Below are 18685 nucleotides of genomic sequence, written 5' to 3' on the forward strand. Positions count from 1 at the left end.
AATTAACCATGGTCTTATTATATAGTGTAGTAACTGTTTTTGGCGTATTGATTACTATTTGTATGACCACAGTTTTACTACAAATACCATGGTAAACGATGGGTGATCTGTGGTTACCATGGTTTATAGTAACTGTGGTTTTTGGTTTTATTTGTAGTAAAACCATAGTTATTTTTCGTTAGAACACCTTTGTAAATGGTGCTACATCACTCAGACTACCTTAACAATAACAATGTGCTAAAAGCCAGTCAGAAGACAGTAGCAAGTGTGTGTAGCAACACCTTGGTAACCACTCACAACGTCCTAGCATTATAGTAATGAGTTTTGCACAAGCAAGTTGCGAAGTTCTTAAGAAAAGTTTCTTTTTGAGTTGCTTTAGATCTAGTTTCTTTTTGATTGCTGGTTTGACTGAAAGAGTGTCCTGTGGCGGGTAATGAAGAAACAGATCAATCTCACTGTCTCGTTCATCAGTATGAGGGCCTTTGTAATTTATTACTGTCAATTATAGGAAGCTGCAATTAGTGTGGAATTCAGATTGGGGAAGAAGGAACTCCATATGAAGGTGGATGGATTGACTTGTTGGCTGGCTTTGTAAATGACCTCTTTCTCCCATTTATTAAATATATTCACATACCTATAAACATTTAGCACGTTACTATTAGTTTTATGTGCCAGTATCCCTGATATACCTCGCAACAAGATAATTGTTTTACCTTAAATGAATAACTGTGGATGAGATTAAATGTCATCCTTCAAGTGTGGAAAGCAACTAAAATCTTCAATGACAATTGCTCTGTCCCATTTGACTCATGTAATGCTGTTAACTGTGGCCTTTTTTGCTATTGGGCAACAAAGTGCATTGATTTTTCCACCAGAATTAAGTGTTATCGACCTTTTAAAGCTAAATTAGTGCTTATGTTACTCTGCTGAGTGAAAGGGAAAATAAATCCTGTATGGGCAAGGGAAGCATTTCATCTTGTGTTTTCAAAGCTATGAATTTTTCTTAATTATTTTCTTTGTGGGGAGTTCCTTCAGTTGACTGATCCTATCTTAACAATTACCTTAGCTGCGGGAGTTTTGATGTGTCAATATTTCTCTGTCTCTGTATTACACTAATCTCTTAGTACGGATCATCAGTCAGGCCAATTAGCCTGACTCAAACACCTCCACTGCTGGCTACTGACATCAGTTGCTTTGAGATCAGTGCTTTTCAACACTTGAAAACCATTGGCTGCCCAAAGAGCTGTATGTCTGCAGTGCCTGTTGCTATGGGTTTGTGAATGACTGACCTATGATAAGGCAACAAGATTTCTCAAATGGAAACATTTCCTAGTTCAGTGGTCTAGATATAATTGAACTCTCAGTAGTGTTGTCTATCAAATACAGACATTAATAGCTATATACTATTAAACTTAATAATTATTATGTTTGCCAGTCCCAAACTAGTTTTACAATTCATCTAAATAATATTAGATCAAAGTGATAACTTCACAAAATCTCTTCTGCTCACCAAGGCTGCATGGTGTGATCAAAAATACAATATTTTGTCAATTTTCTATTATAATTTATTTTAAAATGTAATTCCTGTGATGGCAAAACTGACTTTTCAGCAGCCATTTTTTTAAATAATTTTATTCAGCAGATGCCCAGCAGATGCAGATGCTATGCCCATTCCAGTCCTCTGACCTGAACCCTGTAGAAAATGAGTGAGGTGAACTGAAGAGAGGAAGCACCAACATGGAGCTGGGAATCTGAAGGATCTGAAGAGATTCTGAATGAAGGAATGGTCTCTGATCTCTTGTCAGGTGTTCTCTAACCTTATCAGGCATTATAGGAGAAAATTTAGAGCTGTTAAACTGTCAAATGGAGGTTTCAAAAAGTATTGAATAAAAGGGTGCCATTAGTTGTGGCCAATTTGTATTAGAGAAAAACATTTATTTCATAATGATATTTCCCCCATTTTAAATTCTTATCCAACGAAAGGTTAGTGTTTTGTGAATTTTTTAAATAAAAGATCAAAAGGATTAACAATGCAGATTAATTTTCACAGCCTTCTTTGATCATATTTACCAAGGGTGCCGATATTTTTGGCCATGACTGTATATGTCAATGGCATTAATTAGGTGGCACTCCCAAAACGGAGATCTGAAACCATTCAGCTGCGCACAATTTTAAGATAATTTGTGATTTATATATTTCACTTCTGAAAGAGGTGTGCGCGCAAATTTTGTGTGTGTAGTTCATTCTCTGAATCACACGTATGCATTGTGAAATGATCGTAAGATCAAATGTAGGACAGTTTCTACATTTCATAAACAAGGCCCCATCGTGTTCAGAATGGCACGCCCTCTTATTCACTCAACATTTACTATCACATGGCTTTTTTTTAATACTAGCCTACACCCACTCAACATGTAATAGGTCTGTCATATTTGGAAAACTCATAAGCAATTCACTCTTTTGTGACATTGCTAACCTTTCAAAATTGCATTTCAGTTCAGTGCATCACCCTGAGCAGATTCATCTCTTATGAAACACTCAAGCTGTAAGTATGATGAGGCGTTGTCATTCACAAGCTTAGCAATTCCTGTGATGCATTTCCCAGTTAAGTAAACTAACTTCTCGATCACTTTCATAACTAAAGATAACAAGCATTTAGACTTGAATGGAACATGAGTCTAACAAATATAGTGCTTACTCCCCCAAAATCCTTCCGATATGCTGAGTGTGGGACAATAACGCTTCTGTCTGTGAGTAGGCGAGCTTTCACTTCCAGTATATCATGTCACTTGCTCCTATGGAAGTTAATATAGGGATGCACTCTTTACACACTTTATTTACTAGAAAAGCTGGCAAATACTAAAACCTAAGCTTTCTCCGCCAAGATCTGTGCTCAGGAATTTCTGGCATTTGCTGTTGCTGAGAGTCATGCTTATGAAAAGATGTTGAGGTTATGACTAATACACAAAAACCAACAAATAATCTAAATCATTTTATTAATTTAAGTTAGGTAGAGACACTAAACATTGGAACCATGTTGTGTGCTCTTCTATAGAGCACTCTTTAGGAAAGTTACAAAAAGAGTATTTATGTCATACTGTTAACAAATGGCAAAAATGAAGAGGTAGAGATTTTAGGCTCATCACAGTCGGTGAAGGACGCCTATTGGAATGTAGTTTAAACTCATGTGTTCTGTCCTTTTTTTGCCTAAACATACATCTGTGAAAACATTTCAATAGTCCAGGTTTGAATACACAAAAAGGAAAAACATTAAATGAACGTGTACATGGGTATGCGTGTACAAAAAAAAATCAATCATATTCATATTGTTATTGACTGAAACTGGTAATTGACATGAATTTGAAATGTGAATGATGAATCCATTATAAAAAAAAAAATGAGAAGCAAAAAATAGGTCTAACCAAAAAAAATAAAAAAAAAATTGTTCAGTTAATTCAAAATGGGCCGAGTTAAACTAAATACAATGTTCAGTGACAGGAAAACCACCCTTCCAACTGACGAACTCTCATACATTTCCATATACAAAATACCATAAGTCTATAGATTATAGAGTAAAAACACACTTCCTTCTCACAGCAGCTGGAAACAGACCAGCGTTTTACACACTTGTACTTCTCATGACGTCAACAAAGAGAAATGTGGGGGGAACAATGCAAAATATTTCTTATAAAACATGTTTCGTAACCGGACACTTGATCTCCTGCCGCTGCCTTTAAATGGATCGGATTGGGGAATGTAGTGGCATGGTGCCACACTGAACGGTGTAGATAAATGTTGGCAGTGTAGAGGAAAGTAAATACAGTGCATGTCTACACACAAACAAAACAAAAAACGTGACAAGAATTTACTGTTCATACAGTAACATACTGTATAGTTTCACAAAGACGCTATATAATGCTGGTGACTACATTACGTAAATAGTTAATTACTGAATAGCTCATGTATGATTTCAAAACTATTGACACAGTATATAGATGGATGGTTTCATTAAACAAACCTTAAAAAAGACACAAAACATAAATCAACATAAATCCTTAGTGTAGTACACAGCTTTCTTTGTTCCAGAGGAACAATATGGTAAACCTTTGCATCTGCCAAATGCAAGTGCACCAGTCTAAACAGTCTTTTCACTTCCTTCTGCCCTCTCAGTGGTCTTCTCCTCATGCGGGTTAGAAATATACCCTTGTGGGTTAGAAACGGCGCCCTCTAGATCCCGTTCTTGGCCTCGTTGTTGTTCATCGCCTCTTTCCTCTGAGCCAGGAAGGGGTACATGCACTTATCCGCACCCAGGAACCGGTACATGCACACGATTGCTTCGAAAGGCAAAATGCTGTAAAACCCAAAACAAACGGGAGAACGTTACTTCCGATTGCTCCGACCATCTGGAGGCATTTCAAAGTTCTGTGTTAGGACCATTTAAACTCACCTTTTCATAAAGTTGACCATGTATACAATGCGAGGCGTGCAAATCATGGGCTGGTCTGTCAGGATGGCCCTCATGGACTGTTTCACGCAGAACTCTGGTCTCAATGGAGGGAGAAATGGCTCAATCTCTTTCCTGACCCGCCCAGGAAGGGAGAGAAGGAGAAAACATGATGATTAAGAGTCGTCTTTGTTTAATAAAGTCAGCCCAAAGTGCTTCGCCAGTCAGAGCAAGTCATTATTGAGTGGAAACAGATCCAGCATGCACCTTCTATTCAAGTGGAAGCCCCTATTGTGTGCATGAAAACCCAAGCTGACAGTGACATGAGAGGCCACAAGCAAAGCTACCCTGACTATTGTTAAGCAATGTCTACATGAACTAGATACGCATTGTGTCGTTCGCTCTTTTAGTGGCCATCTGAAACCTAATCGTGACATTTGGACGGCTCTTTTCTTACCTTATTCTGCATCCTCTGAACATGCCCGTGTCCACCAGGTAAGGACACACCAGCGTCATCTTGATACCGTCCTTCTCTGAAGCCTTGATTTCGTGGCTCAGGGACTCGTGGAAGCCGATGGCACCGAATTTGCTAGCACAGTAATCCTGAAACCAAGAGGAAACAGTTTAGTCAAGCTTCCCGAGGCGGTTTTCTTCTAATAGTGGGGGATCTACGGTTTCATTAGCATTCTTCTGTCGTGTATGGAGTATAGGTAGAGCTGAGCGGGAGGGTTTTGATGTGGTTCGTGGTGGATAGGATCTTCAGAATGGAGTGGGCAAACACAGATGCGTGTAGATAAACACTCTGGAATAAAAGGGGCTAACAGTGGCTTGAGTCACTCCAATAATGCAAACCATAAAAAGTCACATTCAAGGAAACATAATAGGTCAGACAGTGACAGGGCTTTTGGGACCCTTTGAAGTGAGAGTAAAGAGGAGGGCTTGTAAAATAGAAGTGCACGTACAGCTAACAAAACAAAAAACGTTTCCCCAAAAGACTGCTGGGAAAATGACACCAGTTTGGACAGCAGTGAAAGAAGAAGATTGTACATGTACTAGAGATCCCTCAAACACACAGGCTGGTTTAATGGATTAAAAGAAACTCTTTAGGTGCAGGAATCTGTTAAACCAGTCTGTATTAAAGACCAATATATTGATCGAATATTTTTTATGCAGATTTTAAAAAGCACAGATATATATGTACGTACTATACGTATTGGGGGTTATAAAAGAGTATAATATTCACAGTATATATTAAATAGTGCTGTCAAACGATTAATGGCATCCAAAATAAAAGTTTTTGTTTACATATTATGTGTGTGTACTGTGTATACTTTTGTATATATAGAGACACACATACAGCATATTTTGAAAATATTTACATTTATTTGCATGTATATATTTATAGTCATAAAAATTATCATAAATATTTAATATATAAACGTAAAATTTTTCTAAAATATATACATGCATGTATGTGCGTGTGTGTATTTATATATACATAAATATACACAGTACACACACATATATATATACACAAAACAGCACTAATTATATTGAGAGCACTAAAATTAACCCCAGTGAATCATGGGGAATTTGTCTCTGCAGCAGGTAGGCCCAGTGAAACCATTGAACATCTTTTGGCATTAATGTGTTCTTTAATTGCGTGCTGTGCGCCGCACCGAATTTCCATGCCATGACGAGTCAACGTGCCAAGACTCTCCAAACACACTCTCTTTTTCAGTCTGCCAATAGATTTATGTGATGGATGCAATGTACTAACCTCCACACCAGCTGTGCTGAAAAGGCCCAGTGAACTGGCAACTGTCACAATGTGGCCATGGTTCATCTCTAGCATCTTGGGAAGAAATGCCTTGGTGGTCTGGAAGAGGAAGAGAGAGAGAGAGAGAGAGAAGGGGGGGGGGGGGGACAAAGACAGTTATTTTGCTGATGCTGTTCGTCTCTGCCAAAGCCCTTTGATCCGTTTTTATTTTCTTTTTTTTCTCCTCCCCGACTAATAATTCACTGAGACTAAACACTCATCTCCCTCGTCCTGCTGGGGGAGTTTAGAAACACAATTCCATTACAGTCTTAAAGGCCATTTACAAGGAGCTTGCTTTCCACTTAGGAGATTAATTTATGTACAGCTCAATTTGATTTGGTAGATCGAAAAGTTTTCATTTCTGACATGGAGGTTTCACTTGGATGAATAGCAAACTACTTGAATGGATTATGTATCGCTCCAGACCTTCAGGTGGTTTGGTATTGGTCTGAAATGGCTTATTAAAATGGTGAAAAGACCACTTGCAAGTTCACAACAAGTGGTTTGTCTGTGGTTTCCTCTTTTCCCACAACGAGTTGGTCCCAAGAGTGGCATCTCAGTATCAAGCGCACAAAGCCAGAGCGGCGTACTCACTCACCACTGTCACCACAATACGGCTCAAGACCACAACATCGCTGTAGGTCAACAAAGACGGGAAACAAACACCACCTTTTTAGCCTAGATCAAGTATTAGCATTGGAACGAATAAAGGAACAGTTCATCTGAAAAATCATCATTTATGTGTCAAGGAGTTGAACTTGTAAACCAGATCAGAATGAATCTTTTAGGTAAACCATACTGAAAATGGCCAACTGAAAACAACAATTAACTGAAGTTTGAAATTACATGAGTTAAAGGAAATTACAGTTTGTTTGTTTTTTTGTTGGGTGAGCTTAACTAGGTTTAAAATGTAGAAAATGAACAAAACAACTTGACTTGTAGTTAGCCAGTACTAGCTAAACACTGCTGGGCTAGATTTGTTAACTTTTTTCAGCTGCTCTGACATCCTGTCTGGCTGTTATTGACGTTTCTTTCATGCAATGAATTAGTGTCATCGTCCACTTTCGCCTGATCCTGGCTGGACAAAAGACAGAGTGAATAAAAAAAAAATAAAAAAAACACACACGCCTCATCTTCCATTCTCTTCAGACCCAGGGGAAGTGAGGGGGTGGACACAATAATGATGAAAAACATGACCGGCGTCATCCATTTACGGCTTTCTTAGAGAAGACTTGCTGTACAAGCCCCACAGAACTGCATGTGGCTTTATAGTCAATGGAACACGAAACATGCTACGAAAGAGGAAAAAAAACTTGTGAGAGCCAAAAACAACAGAGACCCTTCCAGAGGCCTTCAATGATATCACCATTTATAAACAAGCCCAGCAGAAATGGACCTTGGCCACGCTTGAGAATGGTACCATCTTGCACGGTTTTGTGCGCGGTTCACACCTCTGCCAGCCGTCTTAACACGTCAGCTTGACATGTTGTTGAAATATGGCACTGGAATCTCTTAAATTCACTTCCACTGACTTCACTTCCATGAGACAGGCCAGTCGTGCGATTGAGCGCTGCGGTCCACATGCTACGCATTTAATTCCTGACGTTAACAGTAAACTGTGTATTTTTCCAGTGCATTAAGTGTAAAATTGCTCTTAATATTCATCTCATTGTGTTGGGGGAGTGGGGGGTTCCTTCAAGGGAGCAGACTTGGATCAGTTTAAGGCTGTACTCGTGCCTTGCATGCCAAACTGATGGTAAGTATGCGTGCAAATGAAGCATTAGGATAGATTGGGTCTGTGGTGCACATATGCTAACATCTTCCAAACACTGCAATCTACAGTATTAAAATTTGATTTGGAAAGTTTGGACTACGTGCTGCTTCCAATGAGACAAGCTACCATGATAAAAGGCAGAAAGTCATGATTCACGCAATCGAAAGTCTGCTCTTGCATCAAGTGGTGAAATATTTACTCCTGCTGCAGAATTTAAAGCCTTTCAAATAGCTCAATATAATCAAAGCCATAAATGAAAATGTGATGTACAGAAATAGAGACATTTGTTAACCTGGGAAGGCATTACATTGAGTCATAGGACAAGGACACTATTTAAGTCATATTCATTCAATCTACATTTACCTTGAATTAGAAAACACTCGGATTTGAATTATAGAAATGCGATGGTGTATTATGTGTAAGCCAGGTTAAAGAGATGGGTCTTTAATCTAGATTTAAACTGACAGAGTTAAACTCTGCATTAGTCATGTAGACTGGTAATGTTGGGTTTGATTTTGGTGAAGTAACTGGTAATCAACCCAATGTTACCAATTAAACCAGCATTATCCACCCAGCTACATTACTTGACCAAAATCAATCTCAACATTACCAGTCTACATGACTAATGCGGAGTTTAACTCTGTCAGTTTAAATCTAGATTAAAGACCCATCTCTTTAACCTGGCTTACACATAATACACTATCGCATTTCTAGAATTCAAATCTGTTACAGGATTGTTAGGCTGCATTAAGGTCAACCGGAAACGGGAACACTTCCCAAAACATCCAATGTATTTGTAACATTGTTAGAAGAATGGCATCTACGCTAATATTAGTCTGTTTCTTTCTTATTCTGAGGTCACCGTAGCCACCCAGATCCAGACTGTATCCAGATCAGATGGTCACTGCAGCCACCCGGATCCAGTCCATATCCAGATCAGATGGTGGATCAGCACCTAGAGATGACCTCTACAGCCCTGAACGTCAGTGGAGACCAGGACAACTAGATGAGCCCCAGAGACTGATCCCCAGTGAAGACCCTGTCTCCTAGACGGCCATCGGGACAAGACCACACAAACCAGATGAGTCCTTTGCACAATCTTACTCTGCTTTAGCTTAGATTTAAACTGGCCAGAGGAGAATGACACCATTTCAACACACTATTTCCCCGTCTAAATACTGTAAAGCGGATGTAAAGCTGCTTTGACACCATTGGTATTGTTAAAAGCGCTATACAAATAATAGTGACTTGACTTGGTCAAGCAGCTATGTTGGTAATGTTGGGTTTGGTTTTGGTCAGGTAACTGGTCTGGTAATCAACCCAAAGTTAGTAATTAAACCCAACAGTTCCAGTCTATCTTCATAACAGAAATTGAGTATGACTGGTCAATTCGCTAAGCACGTAATATTGTGTTTGATTTTGGTCAAGTAACTGGACTGGTAATCAATCCAATGTTACCAATTAAACCACCAATACCCATCCAGCTTCAGTACTTCACCAAAATCAAACCCAACATTTCCAGTCCATCTTCTTAACTAATATTGAGTTTGGTCAATTTGCGAAGCACGTAATATTGTGTTTGATTTTGGTCAAGTAACTGGACTAGGAATCAATCCAATGTTACCAATTAAACCAACAATACCCATCCAGTAGGGCTGTGCGATTTGGGGAAAATATCCAATTGTGATTTTTTTTGACATTGCGATTTGATTTGCGATTTTAAATTAGCAAAGTCAAGCTTCAGCTCAATATTGTCAATAATGTGCAGCACAGTATGAGTATCGTTACCCTGTTGAATTTTTAAAAATAAAATAATAGAAACCATCACATAAATTCTTATAGTTTCCATAAAAACCATTACAAAATTCCTTTTTTTTTTTTTTGGGCATTATTCCAATAGGAATTACTGTTGTTCTATTGGTTGCCATCTGCTAGATTACATCCCACCAATAAGAATGCATCAAATACCAGTGGACACCATTATAGTTTACATTAAAACCAATACAATTCCCATTATAACCCTTAAATCCATTACATTTTCTATTGTGTTTTGGGAGGGGTTCTACTGTTTTTGTGTGTGTGTGTGTGTTTTTCTGCAGGAAAGATTATAATGGTATTACTACTTCTACAGAATTACTGAATTTCTCAGGAAAGATTTGTTTATTTTTTTATAAATAAAAGAACTGTATTTCTTTTGTAAATTATTAAAGTATTACATGGGCTGATTTATTCATTTTTAAGTATTTGGGATTTTAAGAACAAGTGGGAAATGTGCTGAATGTTTTATTTCATCCAAGTGAAATTGGCAAGCAGTTACTCATTTTAAGCATTCGTTTTAAATGCGGAGCCAGGCGCGAGTTGACAGGTTGCCTTGTCCATATTGCCAGATGCACTCGTGAGAGACTTGCAGAGCAGAAAGTATAAGAGCATTACGAGACAGGCAGCGTGTAAACGGCTCGTCCGTGAGACGCGCAGCATATGAGAAGCATTGTGTGCGGTCTTCTGAATTAGCGAGCATGCATTATAAACTTATTTCAAACTAATCTGTTGGGGAGATAAAATGTGTAAGATAACGTTCATGTAGCCTACTAATAAAAACATCTAAAAATGTATATTTTATTCTCCAGTACTGAAAGCAGAACCGATAAGGGAGCTCTTGATATGCGTTTTGACGCAGCTCTTGCAAATTACCTTTTTTGTTCGTTGTCTGTCATTTCGAAGTTGTAGTTACATACGTTTTTCTTTAGTTTTAATTTGCCAAACTATCGATCTGACCCTTTTTAAATGGTAGGCGTTTACGCAGTTGGCTAGAGCAGTGCTGATAGAGGAGAACGGAGGTGCGCTCACTCTATTGATTAATAAGACCGCCAATCAAGGCTGGCAGTCTTATGCTCTGGAACAGAGTAATATCGCATCCACGCCGCAGGCTTTGTGATTAGCAAATCGCAATGTCTCAAATCGCGATTCGATTTTGATTAATCGCACAGCCCTACCATCCAGCTTCAGTACTTGACCAAAATCAAACCCAACATTACCAACACAGGTCCTTGACCATTAGTCTATCAACCCGTAACCGCTGAACTTGCACAAATGAGCAGAAATGGCTAAGAGTCTTTGTAAATACCCAATCTGCAATGGAATGAGGGGGCCGCCACTGATGTGGGCATGGCCTTGCTGACCTCTCAGACACAAAATGTGTGAAACCAAACAGAAGTTCATGTCTTAATTCATAGCTTCCGTAATTGCTTCTCAGCGCCTGAGTTTACGCTAAATTAACTTACAACAGCAGAGAGCTTCCTTGGACCTTGCAGTGGTTCTATGCCTGTTGTACTCTCTAATTGATACAAGCTCAAGTGCAATCGCTCCTCACAAAGCTCTTCACAGCTGCTGTGTCAGCCTGGATTAGTGCTAATGTTTGACCAATAGGAATATGCACAAATAATCACACAGAAAAACCCAGATGGCCGTTAATTAAAAGAAAGTGGACCGACCTGAGAAATGTAGCAAAGCATTGGCCAGATTGAAGTGGGGGCTAATTGATATGCTGTTACTGTATTGCCAATGTCTCATTAAAATGGGGGACAGGATCTATGGAATCAAAATGAACTCTGAAGCGGTTTAACCTTACTCAGATAATCCAAATTAAGCCAAAGGTGAATCTTTTTGGCCAGGAGCTCTGCAAATATAAGCCGCCCCAAGTCAAATAAGGGGTACAGGTGCATTGGCCTTGAGAAAGACCATCTAGAACTACTCAAGTAAGACCCTTCTGCCTGGCTGCTCCCTTTCTCCTGGTCTAGCCGGAATGCAGGCTGGAGAACTTGGCTCCTGTCGTTTGGCATCTTGTCAAGCTGATCCCTAGACAAGAAAGCAATTGTCACATAAGTGGGTCAGGCAGCAGCTCCCCATTACCAGCAAGCTTGTGTACAAGACTCTCTTTCCCTTGATGCTTTTCTCTAGGGACAGCCCTGAGTCTTTTACTTCAGCCACACTCACTTAGCAACTAGGAGGCTTTCACGGACACAACTGCGCCCAGGTGTGGAATGTACTGCACACATATCGCCTATTATGGGGTCACCATCAGAGAGGAAGGAGGAAGTATACTCTGTTCAGCTCTCCAAAATCTGACTAGGTATTAAATCTGGTCATTTGCATCACTTAAACTTTTACTTCGCCAAGTACCAGTCAGTCCGCCACAGTGCTACTCAGATGGGCTATTCGGAATATATCTGAAAGGGCTTAGCAGAGAACTCGCTGGTCCTGGGACTCAAATGCAGCTGTAAGTATGGAAAGAGTGGAGGGACTCAGCCTGGAAGAGCACTGCTCTGAGATAATGGCCTCACTTCCTGTTGGCTCCTCTAGTTTTGTTGCATTCCCACCATGCTATCCAACAAAATAAAGATGATGTCCATCTGGAGTTTACCCTTCCTGCCTTACGAGTTTCGAAACACAGCGGACCGTTGAAATCAAGGCGCTGAACCGGCTGCCAGGTCATGTTTGAGACTCTTTAAGAGGATGATATGGACCTGTTGTGAAGACCAGCTTAAGAAACTTCACTATGGCCAGAGGAAAGAAAAATGTGATGAAATTAGGGATTTGGAAGGCAGTAGCTTTAACTTGGAAAAATACCAAACAGTTAATGGAACAACAAATATCTGAAATGAATTAAAGCGCAAAAACACAAAAAACATGCACCAGCTTTTGCAATTTATACACCAACTAGCATGGGAAAGAAATGGACCTTAATGCCATATTAGCACATTATGGAGATATTAAAGGCCATGAAATGGCTTAAGTTTTCTTGCCTATATTGTCACATATGCGATTAAAATAGTTTGGCCAGGACATATTAAGCATGTTGTACACGATAAAAAAAACAAAAAAAACAAATACACATTTAAAAAAAGGCCACAAAACTTCTAAATAAAATTTAGATGTTCATAAAACATCTAAATTTTTAAAGTGTGCCCAACCAAGCTTGGAAAAACACTTAAAAAAAGTTGATTAAGATTAAAATAAAAAAGTAGATAAATAAATGACTACCAGGGCCATCATCAGAGAGGGACTAGAGTCCCGAGTCCTATAATAGCCCACTTATTGGGTCCAGGCGAGGGATACCCCCACCCATAAAAATGTAAAATGTCTGTCACGGGCCCTTTAATATAAGTGACAGCACTAAACGCTGTCAATGCATATTTAAATGATAATTTCTGTACAAAACACGCCAACACAGTTAATTGTAAACGGGAAGACAAAAGAAGGGAAAAAAGAAAGTCTTGCAGTGTTACGAACCACATGCAAGCAGCACCCAATTAAGAGAACATGTTTGTGCAAGAAAGAAAGAGGAAAAGCAGTGTTGGTGCATTTCTATTCAGATGGCTTGTGGCTTTAATGACCACATCCTCCACTTGGTATTCCTTGCCTGTCCTTAATGATTAAGCTCTGCTTTCATCTTAAACCCCCACAAGGAACCATGCGCTGCATAAAGCTTAAGCAAACACAACCAAAACCTTAATGAGAATCCCAACTCTAACAAGTGCATCTGCAACAGCACCGCTGTGGCTTACACTGAACAACTTCCAAGTAAAAAAAAAAAAAGAAAAGAAAATAGATAGCAAAGAACATGGTGTACACTTAAGCTCCATTTGTGGCCAAGCATTTTCATGCTTCATTAGAAGGACTTCCAACATTCATTCATATATCTTCCAATGTAAAAAAAAAAAAAAAAAGTAATGTGATATCATAACACCCTAAGAAAATGAAAAAGTAAAAAGCCATCAATATTTATTCATATATTTATTTTCCAGGCAGTCTGGGATGATATCAACCCTCACCTCTCCAAAACACATTAACCATTCTGTCTTACAAATCATTAAAATATAAAAATCCCCAACAGACACGTGCAGCAAAAAAATATAAAAAAAATTCACAATCCACCTCAACGTGACTTTAGCGGCATGATTTAAAACAAACTGTCCCATTACAGCTCATCCCATAAGGTGGTCTCAGTAAGACAATGCAAACTACAGACAGGCCGTTTACGCATTTACTGGCAAGAGGTTAATTAGTGAGGCCAAGTGAGAATGGACTTGTCCAAATGGTACTTCCCCAGGCAGGATGTGCTCTTCAATGGGCTTTAAATTAACAAACCAAGTCAGAGCAGACTGTTCCTGGTGATCTTACTAAAACCCCCTGCTGGAGTTCTCTTACTCGGAGCTTGTTTATATCCGCAGATCGAGGAGCTTTGGAGAGGACTACTTTGAAACGGCAGGGGGCATGTTAATAAAACCTCTCCGAGTGGAAGTATGGTTTTAAGATCAGTTCTGATTTTATAACTCACAGGGACTGACTTGATGAAGTCAGGGAGGGTAATCTGATCCTAGATCAGCTCCTGTACTGATATTTTTACTGAACACACGCCAGATCCTCATAATCTCACAGCCTGTGGATGTCTACTTCGGCAGAACATCCAGACTGAGCAGTAAATATTAATTCTGGCGGCCACAAACAAAGGAATGAATGAAAACAAATGGATAACATACTAAGAAAGACAGGGCAAGACAGATGAGACTGGAGCGATTACATGAGGAATATGCAACACTTATTGGTGCGTTTTAAGGGGGCCCCCCCCCCTCATCTCAGGCGACAGACATTTGTTTGCGCTCAATAACAACAGATGGATTTAACGACTGATCTTTTAAGTGCTTGATGCAATTGATTTTGAAAGAATAAACATTGAGGGTATAAGTCAAATTTCAAACTTCACTCTGGCTTATTATGAACATGCATGGCGCAAAAGAGGTTTGAGTTCCAACTTGGCTCAAGTGCAAATACCGGAGAAGAGAAAGGAGTATGTGCTGAACAGATGGGCGCATGGACAGTGGCATCATGTGATATAGCACAATCACTAAAAGAGGGCATTTCACAGCTTTCTCTTACTTAAAAGAGCTCTATACTTCCTTTATGATACATATTGACTGTTTACACGGTTACATCAGATATTGTTGTATAGAGTTGAGTATTTACAGAGTTAAATGAGACTCACCCAGAAGTGTGCATGGCAGTTCACCACCATGGTCCTCTCGATCAGCTCATCAGGGCACTCCAGAAGGTGGTGGCCAGACACAACACCTGCATTGTTGATCAACAAGTCCACTTCACCGACCTCCCTGCGCACTTTCTCTGCTGTGGAGTACACACTCTCCCTCTTTCCCACATCAACCACATATGTATACACCTGCGGCTGGAACGGAGGAACCTCTTCCACACCACCAACAGCTCCTTTGGAAAAATACATTAGATCATTATCAGAGATGTAGAGAACCGTGAAACTCAAGCTTCATTTGATTCAGTTTAATCGATTCAGAAACCCACAACTTTCTGAGAAATATAAGCAGTGGTGTAGGAAAAATAGAAGCAAATAATCTATAAAGAAAAAAAAAAGATTAATCCCTCACACTGACATCACTTGCAAATTTTAATAGGTTTTGGCCATATGAGTGTCATCAGGTAAACAGCACATGATAAAGGACGCATGACCAAAACATACTAAATTTTGCAGGCTATTGCAGTGAGAGAGATTACCTTATTTATATATTTTTTTTAATTAACTGATTTGAATCTACTTTACATTAGGTGAAAAAATATCTGCCATGGAGCCAACTAAGATAATTACAACAATAGGTAAGACTATGGCCTAATTTATAATCGGTCGGTCAGTATCTATTAACTGGTGGGTCTCTAATGAATATCACCATAAAACACTTGGTGTTTTACCTAAAAAAAACAATGGTGTTAACAGGTAAAGAAACTTATTTGATTATAACATTGTTTGCATAATTACACAACTTTACAGCCATTCATTCTCAAGTGAGAAACATCTAGTATTTAAAAATAAATTTGACAACATGGAGTGCAGCAACTTAATGGCAATAACAATAGTAATAATATATATATTTTTTTAATATATAATAAGTATTAAATATAATTTCATTTAAAAATATCAGTGTAGAAAATGTTCACACGTGTTGTTTGATGTTGTGGTCATGTGTTTAGTTATGATTCAGGGGAAAAAAAATACAAATCAATTTTGCATACTAGTTATTGGACATTTAAACAAAAAGAAACTGTACGAGTCATCTCTTCTTTATACATCAAACGTTCAAGGGCTTGATTATTTAAAACCTACAAAGACAAAGCTACCTATTCTAAACACAATAAACCAATTCATTTTAAATATGATAAGTTCAGGTAAATATGAAATCATCCCATTTACCCTCTTTTGTCATCGAGTTGTCTTGCTCTCTGTAGATCTGTCGCACCATCTCCGCAGTTTCCTCATTGCTGTGGCTGTTGATGTCCCACAGCACCAGTGTAGCCCGGCGCCGGGCGAACTCCTTGGCGAAGAGCCGCCCGAGTCCGCCGCCCGCCCCGGTGATCACGCACACCTGTCCCGCCACGCTCTTCTCCTTCGGCCGTATGAGCCACTTGAGTCCGGCCATCACGATGGCCCAGAGAACTTTGAGCATGACCACGAAAAATTCCACGACAATGTTCATCATCATGTTTAATGCCGAGCTGTGACTGTGCTTTAAATAAAGATCGTCTCACAATGTCCAGTTACACCTAAATGACTAATCAACCTGAGTTTTGCCTTTGTGCTGCTACCATTAGCATATAATTTATTCTTTAACTATGCGCCTAGGTTATTATGGGGTGAACATCCAATTAACCCCAACTGTCATGCAACTACTAATATACATATATATAACAGACTATACACAAATGAACAATATAACGCAATACGAGCATCACAAAACCTATCGTGTCCCGGCACGGATGCGCGCGCGATAGCTGCCAGTGCGCCGCTGCTCTGTGAGTGAGATACAGACAGACTCCTGACTGATCTGCTGCTCGCTCTCTATTTAAACCAGCCCCTCTCCACAGGACCCCACAGAGTGATTGGCCCAGATGCCTGATTGAAATTTACATCTACTTAGCTCACATGTGGAGAGTGGATGTGTTATAACACTGTCTGACTAATAAATAGTTGTGGTTGTATTTTTAATGCTTAGGCGGGTGTTTCAATGAATATGTCATATCAGTGCAATTAGATGACTTGTGCTTTACTTGGAGAAAGTAGTTCAATGCGTTAAGGAGCCCACAGAATGTCATTTTTCAGGGGTAAACACTGAAAAGGAGAAATACAATGTTTCTACAAAAAAGGGAAAATGTAGGCTATTAATAGGCTATTTTACAGCAATTCAGAGCATTGTGAAAATGTAGATGTTTACATAACATACAAAGCCAGACATAAGAAGAATATATTATGTAAAAATAAATAGTAATATGTACAAGAAAAGTGCATCTGAAAATGAAACATGTTAAACCTCTTCATTATTTTATTCTGAAAAATGCACTAAAAAGCCTTTGCACATCACATTTTGTAATAGGGATATCAAGATTTATGTAGAAAATAACTGAAGTATAAACAAACTGAATCCTAAAACGGGGAAGGCTTTGCATGTTTGTTCCCAAGCAAGAACTACATATGAAGTCTGAGAAAGAAAACAATTATTTGCCAGTACACTGTTACCAGATGGCAAAGGAGAAAAGAGTCAGTCACTGGGACTGGGATAGCTGAGTTCTTTAAGACTGGATCTGAGCTTTCTAAGACATCCTTCTCAGGAGATGCTCCATAGCTCATGGCTAGTAATGATTTGCACTGTCTTCATCGCCCTCTGCAGTTCTTTGCGTTCAGATACAGAGCAGTTTCTGAAGCAGTAGCTAGACTACAGTGAATAGTGGTGATACAGTGCAATGCTGCTAAACCTCTCAAAGATCAATTGATGTGACTGAATGTTTGATCACTGTGGTGCTTCCACAATCTTCTCCTTGGTCTTGTTAATGTTCAGGGAGAAGTTATTGTCCTGGCACTAAACTTCAACCTCCATTGAGAAACTTCCATTCCACATTTTTCCAAAACTGCCCGAAAGAGATCAGATATAAGTGTTGCTGGGGGGGGGAGACATTCATCTGACAGAAAAGAATGAACAGTAGCCTATTACCAGAATGTGAAGGCTTCTATTGACATTTTGCAATAACTAATCATTGAACCTGTGACATGAATGAATTATGCATGCAAGCATTCCACCAACTCATGAATATAGAAAACGGTGGATGAATCAAGAGCATTTGCGCTTCAGTGTCTCAAAATTAGTCATATGATGATTGCATGTGTTATTGGAAGCCTCAGTAATTTACATGTTAATGGATGTGTTATCTATAGTTAAACTCCATTATGTTTCCAGATTCAGCTACATATTTAATTTATATTTTCATACACGTCTTAAGTTCTTATAAATTGTATTGAGTCATCTTTAATTTTTCTCTTATAGGCTATATTGTAGGTTTAGTATGCCATAAGCTAAAGTTTTTAATATCTGTGTTATATGAATGAGTTCATGAATGAATCAAGGCAGATCTGTGTTCCTGCCATAATTTAAAGGGACAGGCGCATGTATATAAAAATGCCTTTACAAGGTCCCCACCTCTTGGATTGACACTGCAATTACACATTCAGTTTACGACAAGAAGTGCTTTTTTAATAAAAAATCATAACATTATTTTATGCAGAACTGTAAACAAATAA

General features: G+C 39.0%; 1 protein-coding gene across 1 annotated transcript; it reads right to left on the reverse strand.

Annotated features, from left to right (window-relative positions):
* Nucleotides 1-2980: 2980 nt before the first annotated feature.
* LOC306863061 (retinol dehydrogenase 10-A) lies at nt 2981-16933 on the reverse strand. The gene is made up of 6 exons (XM_079406222.1): nt 16310-16933; nt 15080-15315; nt 6225-6323; nt 4902-5047; nt 4448-4579; nt 2981-4351 (listed from the first exon to the last, which is right to left on the reverse strand). Exons 1-6 carry the CDS (start codon nt 16596-16598, stop codon nt 4228-4230), a joined length of 1026 nt encoding a protein of 341 aa, XP_079262348.1. The 5' UTR covers nt 16599-16933; the 3' UTR covers nt 2981-4227.
* Nucleotides 16934-18685: the final 1752 nt, after the last annotated feature.

This window comes from Barbus barbus (assembly GCF_936440315.1).
Source record: "Barbus barbus genome assembly, chromosome: 44".
Classification (NCBI taxonomy): domain Eukaryota; kingdom Metazoa; phylum Chordata; class Actinopteri; order Cypriniformes; family Cyprinidae; genus Barbus; species Barbus barbus.

Coding starts and splice junctions, on each gene's coding strand:
- LOC306863061 (XM_079406222.1), bottom strand. CDS start 16,598: ATGATGATGAACATTGTCGTGGAATTTTTCGTGGTCATGCTCAAAGTT. Junction 5,048..6,224: donor TCAGCACAGCTGGTGTGGAG/GTTAGTACATTG, acceptor TCTTGGTTTCAG/GATTACTGTGCTAGCAAATT. Junction 4,580..4,901: donor TTCAGAGGATGCAGAATAAG/GTAAGAAAAGAG, acceptor TGGGCGGGTCAG/GAAAGAGATTGAGCCATTTC.